The 6,913-nt window shown below is 34.2% G+C and overlaps 1 protein-coding gene across 2 annotated transcripts in view; it reads right to left on the bottom strand.

The window, feature by feature from the left end:
- Positions 1–204: 204 nt before the first annotated feature.
- Ednrb (endothelin receptor type B) overlaps positions 205–6,913 on the bottom strand; it is a 32,178-nt gene continuing 25,469 nt past the window's right edge. For both annotated transcript variants that reach the window (XM_048801411.1, XM_015499328.2), the window contains exons 5-8: positions 5,821–5,970; positions 5,292–5,425; positions 4,685–4,793; positions 205–2,933 (exon numbers count right to left, since the gene is read on the bottom strand). In XM_048801411.1, the coding sequence (XP_048657368.1) occupies positions 2,799–2,933; positions 4,685–4,793; positions 5,292–5,425; positions 5,821–5,970 (528 nt within the window). In that variant the 3' untranslated portion in view covers positions 205–2,798. The remainder of the gene's footprint in view (positions 2,934–4,684; positions 4,794–5,291; positions 5,426–5,820; positions 5,971–6,913) is intronic.

Below are 6,913 nucleotides of genomic sequence, written 5' to 3'. Positions count from 1 at the left end.
AATCCTCAAATATAGTTTCAGTCTTTCCCCTTTGTTTATGGTACAATAATGGTTAAAGAGTGAAATGCTCCCAAAGTAGCAACCAGAGAAAGACAGACATTAAGAGGCCATGGCAACTACCATCAAGATAATTGACCTTGGGAACTTCAATGTCTGTCTGTACATTTGGTTCTTCACACAATGAAACATACCAACAACATAGTCTAAAGACTAGAAATGTAGCATTTTAATAATTTTCATATTTCTTTGATAATTGTATGTTTAACATAAATAATGTCCACTGTTACATCTCTATTTCCTTTAAATATTTATTCAATATCTAATGAGTTAGTGCCTGCACAGTGAAAAATAAGCTATTTTTTAAACAAATTTTATTGGTTTGGTTTACATAATAAGGAAACAGCAACTACAATAGTTGCCACTTTAAGTGACCACGGGGGGGGGGAAACAAAATATATAATTATTTTACATGGTTATATTACAATTTTATAAAGTTAGCTACAGCATACCCATGTTCTGCTATAAACTGTATTCCTTTGGCCATGTGTAAGCTGTTAATATTAAAAGGTGTCTGAAATTATACCCATGTTAGCAGTGAGTAATAAGGAAGAAAACAGGTTAAAATCACTTGCAAATCTGTTAGCTATAAGATCCATGTTAACACCATTTTTTGTTGTTATATTAAATAGTTCTTTATACTAGAAAATTTGCTTTAAAGTCAGAGTAGCACTTTTCTATCTTAGTTTTCATCATGCAAAGAAATCATGATTGTTTGTAACCACCCTTTATCAGTATGTCAAAATTTTGAACAATTTTTTTGAAAAGCTACTGAATATCATTTTATTACAAATAGTGCATAAGTCTTCTTAGTTTCAGCTTTAAGACTAGGCAAGATGATACAAATCGGGATTCTGACATAGAGAAGGAACAGCATTGGAGTGTAAACGAGAAGGGTATTAGGATATAAAATCTCAGTAAATGGTAATAAAATGATCTAAAATTGAAACAGGAAAAAAAGATCTATTCATAAACTGTGAAGACAATTAAATGGCCCAAAGTTGATTTAAAGTTGAAAATCTAAAATGTCTTTTATGATGACAGGCATTTGAAAAAGTGATTGAGAAGAAATTAATAAACAAATTTGCAAAGATAATCCATGTGGCATTGAACTAATTATTTAATTATTGCCCCCTCTTTTTTTTTGCCACATTGAGTTTCGGCTTATTGTATTGTCACATTGGATTCTGGCAGAAAACAACATTCCTAGCTTATTTCCAACATGTGGCCTGACTTCCTAAAAGAAATAAATTGGAAATTCTGTTATATTTTAAGACAGAAAGCTCTTGGGCCCAATTTGTTCCTGAAGTCGCTCTGAGAACACTGAACTGTGTTCTGCTGGAACAGAATCAGGACCTTTTGCATTGATGTGACGGGGCCATGACGAACTCCAGGCTCTGAATGGGAATCGGTCCCCATGGGTTTCCTCCCACCCCATCTCATTTCCTCTCTCTGCCATTTTCTCTTGTACATACTTTCAAACACAACTCATCCCAAATTAATCTAAGGCACTTTGCTGCAGAGATTAAAAAATTGGATCAGAATACACAAAGTGAAGGTTTTTTTACACTCTTAAAAAGAAATTTTGCCTTCTGGTGATAGAAAAGCACCACGTCAAGAACACCTTTCTGTTGGTTATTTAAAAAAAAAAAAAATTGAAAAGTTAGTAATAAGCCTCACAGGTAGCTGTTAAATTGGTTAATTTGTATGATTTTAGAAAGTAATATTCTAAGTATACTTAGAGCTAGAGATCATTTTGACCAAAGCAAGGAGGGAGGGTGCGCCTTGCTCTTTTGCTGTGTGGACACTGCACCAGGCAATTCACATTTTGTCCTTTTTTGGGTCACTGGAATCTCCATTGTAAAGCTATGAACACAGGGGCCTGCCCCTTGTGTAATCATCTACATGTAGTGTGTGTAGTTAAGTATTTACAGATGACAAAAGTAAACAAATAAACTACCATACCGAAGGAAGAATATGCAGTAATCCTGAAAAAACTGTAGGTGGTATTTTCTTTGTAGATCATGTGACTGGGAGATTTTAAAGTCTTCTGTGATAACAGTTCAAGCCTTCTCTTTCTTTCCTGACATTTGATTTCATTTCAATGCAAAGAATGTAATGATTTTTAAAAACTTACCCTTGATCTCTCTCTTTCTCTCTCTGATACTCTCTCCTGATCTCCTAAATGTTTCTATCGTGCAAAAAATAAACTAGCTAAACTCTTTTCATTTTGCATTCACTTACAGTTTGACCAAAGATGTGATGCCATTCATTGGAAAGTTGCTTATTAAAGGATTTTTTAAAATTTCAAATTGAGCAACTGAAACTTTACTTAAAAATATGTCTTACATAATAAGTGGCACATTTTTCCTTTATTCAGACCAATCTGATTTAAAAATAAACCTCTTTACCAGGAATTATGAGTGAGCTCATTTTCAAATCTAAGGTGTGTATGAGTATACTAAAAAAATTAATAAGAACTACCCTGAAGTGCTAGCTGTAAAAAATTAAGTGCTTTCACAATGAGGCTTTCCTTAATTCTCACTGATTTTCTTCTCATATTGTAAACAGCTCATAAAATGTCAGGTGTAAGGATGAGTGTTAAAATAACCCTGCTTACATTTTTACATGGTTTTGTACCAATGTACAGATTTTTGTTTTGTTTTGGCAAATGTTTCATTTTGTTTTAATGACGTCTGTCCAAAAATCAAGAAAATGAGATTAAGTGAATATTCGTTCTTTCAAGACGAGCTGTATTTATTACTGGAACGGAAGTTGTCATATCCATGATCATTGGCTTTGAACTTTAAGCACGACTGCTTTTCCTCCAAGGACTGTTTTTCTTCAAATGACTGGCACCAGCAGCACAAACATGACTACAAAACAAAGCAGCTTGTCATATGTGCACATGACTCTCTGTCCCCACTCTTCCTGCTCTCTAGGGTTGGACTTTCTCTGCAGAACTGGGAGTTCTGGGGCCCTTTATTTCAATGCTCTTTTAATTCCCCCTTAATGAGATATAATTATATTAGTGGATTCTTATAAAATTTTTCACTAAAAAATATAAAGGAAAAAAACTATATAATCAAAATTCCTCATCTAAAGAAAACTACTCTTAATTCTTGATATATACTCTTGATGACTTGATAAACACAGTATTTGATAAATGTAGAATTTAAAACTTTTTCCCCTTACAAACAGAAATATTATCACATACACGACTGGATGCCGGCAGGTGTTTATGAGTGTGTATTTTGTTTTAATGAGATTGTACTATATGTGTACTCCATGACCTGCTTTTTCTTACTTGACAGTATCATAAACATCTTCCTAAATCAATGAATTTAATATTACTTTGTTATTTTTTTCAGTTGCATTTTTTAGTTGTAGTTGGACACAATACCTTTATTTATTTATTTATTTTTATGTGGTGCTGAGGATTGAACCCAGGGCCTCATGTGAGCTAGGTGAGTGCTTTACCACTGAGCCACAATGCTAGCCCCCTCAAACACCTTTTCAATGTTGTTACACAATAAAGCTATGAAGTTGCAGGCGTCTCAGTTGTATTAATTTAGTTTTGTTTTCCTTGGACTTTTTAAAAATCCAAAACTTTGTTCATTCTGTTTGTTTTCTGAGAAACTATAAGAAATTGTGTTGACTGGGCATGGTGGTGCACGCCAGTAATCCCAGTGGCTCGGGAGGCTAAGGAGGAGAGATTGCAAGTTCAAAGCCAGCTTTAGCAATTTAGTGAGGCCTAAGCAATTTAGCAAGACCTTGTCTCAAAATAAAAAATGAAAAATAAATAAAAAGGGATGAGGATGTGGCTCAGTGGTTACGCTGAGGAGAAAGAAAGAAAGGAATTGGGAGATTGGGAGGTTCACTCTTTTCTGTTTTGTATAATGAGGGAGTTGAGAAAAGTTCTTTTTCAGATCTAAAATCTGAGTGGCCAAAGAGTTTTATAAATTGCTTTATTTTTTACAAGGAAGCCAAATTTTTGGCTTCCCAAAATGAAATACCAGGGACAATGGATCATGCCCATCCAAGAGGAGGGCATTTTTTATTGTTGTTTAAGGAGTGAATGGATGGGTGGATGGATGTTACAGTGCCAGCAGCTACAGGAGGAACAATGAGACACGAAAAGGAGCAGCACATCTCTGTTGTATAAAACTGGGGAAAAGAAGAGTTGGAACTTGATTCAGATTTCTTTGTTTGACTTGCTATTCTCATAGCCCATGTAAAAAAGTGACTAACATATCATAATATGAATTATGTCTAAATAGTTCAAAATCTACCAAGAATAGAAGAATGGTAGATTTACTTACGTTCAGCTTTTATTTATCATGTGACACACATCAATGAGTGTAACTTTTATTAATTTTCTGAGCAATTCCATGAGAATAACTGGCTTTGGCAACAGGGAGTGTGGCTGGCTAGGATTTAGAGGCAAAAAATTGACTCGAGTGACTTATAAGCCAAATTCATATTTTAAAAATCACCCTTGATATAATGCAAGGGAAAACTAAAGAACAATTTGCCAGATATCTACAGATATAAATATTGATGATTTCAAAGGGTTATACTTGATGTCATGCTACAAAGAGCTTTTTCTTTTGAAATAGTCTCTTACCTTAAAGCAGTTTTTGAATCTTTTGCTCACCAAATACAGAGCAATTGGATTAATGCAGGAATTCAAGGAGGCCATGTTGATGCCAATATAATCCAATACCAATAAAAAGCTGCAAACAGACAAAAACCCATAACATGTCTATGAAAGATGCTGCTCTGAGTATGTGTTCACTGCAGACTTTTGTGTTTTTGTGAGGGAGAAAAATATTGCCTAGATCCAGTGGTTCTGAATTTGTCACTAATTTGCTAGTAACGATCGCTGTCCCTTGCCTCTGTCACTCCTTCGGTGTCTCATCTCCACTGCCCTTTCCCATGGTCCCCTCCCAAGCCCAACTTTCCTTTTTTAAAATACAACTTCATTGGGAAGTGCTGAGGATGGCCGAAAAGAAAGCATTTCCAGTGTCAGGGAAAATCAGCTCTGACATTGTCAGTCTTGCCACTCACTCATCACACTGTGTCTGTGTGTTCCCAGGGTTGTCCCAGGCCCGAGTCTTAATTGCTCCCTACGGACTAAAAAAGTGGTATTTTGTGTGCCTGTGAAAGGGATCGATGAAAACACTCCTGCGTGGCATTTATTTACAAAATGATTTCCATTCCACCTTTCGTACCTCAAAAGTTCGCATCTGTTGGGATCATTCTGATCGTAAATAGTGAGCTTCAAGATCCTGCTGAGGTGAAGGGGAAGCCAACAGAGGGCAAAAACAAGGACCAGGCAAAACACTGTTTTGGCCACTTCTCGTCTCTGAAATAAAACCAGTCAGATCCTTAAACATGAACCTTTTATATATATAGCATACACTCTTCCCAAACAGCATATTTGATATCCCTTAACTAAATTCAGCGATATTTGTAAAAATTTAGAACACTGATTCTTCTTTTGAATAGTTAATATCAATTAGAACTAAAATGATGATGAAAGATTCATCTGTCAAAAGTAATGGTTTCTCTTCTTTTAGATCATATAGACTACTTCTAAATAGATAAAATAAAAATATTCCTTATAATAAAAAATAACCTGGAGGAAGAAAATGGTAATGCGCTCTGGCATGTAATTTTAGTTTATTCTCATCAAAATCAGTTTTCATCTCTCTAGTGGTAATGACAGCCACAAGCCATCCAACCTTGGCACCTTCTTACCTGCTTTAGGTGGTCATTCAATGCGATTTGCATGCCACTCTTCTTTCTCAACATTTCACAGGTCATCAAGGTGTAAAAAAGTGCAGTGATGGCCAATGGCAAGCAGAAGTAGAAACTGAATAGCCACCAATCTTTAGCTGTCTTGTAAAACTATGGGGAAGTGGGAATTTTCTATGGTTAATATTCCTCTTTTTTTTTTTTAAAAAAATTATATACCAAAAGTTAAACCTAAAAAGAAATTCATCAAGGGGCGATTATCTCCTAAAGTAGATCCATTTTATAAATGCTATATAGAATCTTTAAGTCCACAAATATTTAAGTAATATATTAAGTGAAGCTTTTCTGAACAATATTTCAGTTCTTTGGAAATAGTACAGTGTGATTATGCATAAAATTTAAATAGCTGGACCAAATTTGAAATAAATGGTGATTCAGTGTTTCATCTTTATATAGATTATAGTTAAGAGTATTATTTGTGTGAAATATTATATCTGAATGTGTAATGATATCCTAGCATTTAGGGGAAGTTTTAACTTTTTATTGTGTTTAATGGGAGAAAAAGACATGAAAAGGTCTATGTTAACCATTTGGGTAATAAAATGTATAAATCAAAGCTCTCAAAAACTCAAAGTGCTCATGAAATGTTTTTTTCTCTTGTTCTTTTTCTGCTCTGTTATCTTTTTTTTAAAAAAGTACTATTATTCCACATATGTTTGTGTTGGAGAATATCTTATATAACTGATACAGCACTTTTCCCTCTTTTTACTAATAAATAAGCAATAATCTTATTCTCAATTTCACATTAATGTCCTTTTAAAATTATTTTATTTACTATGATATACACAGATAAATTTTATATAGTATTATTGTATATAAAATAGAAAATAATTTTTGGCTATAGTTAGATCAGCCCCTTTGCATATTCTCTTAATCCATTCTGTTGAACAGGGTCTTTATATTTAGGATCGGTCTTTTAGAGACTGGTGTCATCAATCTTTTCCTATTTCCCAATCAACCCAAAATTAAACTGGGTGTGGTGGTACATCCCTATAATCCCAGTACTCAGGAGACTGAGACAGAAGGATCACAATCT

Source organism: Marmota marmota, unplaced genomic scaffold (assembly GCF_001458135.2).
Source record: "Marmota marmota marmota unplaced genomic scaffold, marMar, whole genome shotgun sequence".
NCBI lineage: Eukaryota > Metazoa > Chordata > Mammalia > Rodentia > Sciuridae > Marmota > Marmota marmota.
This window is presented reverse-complemented; position numbering and strand designations above follow the sequence as displayed.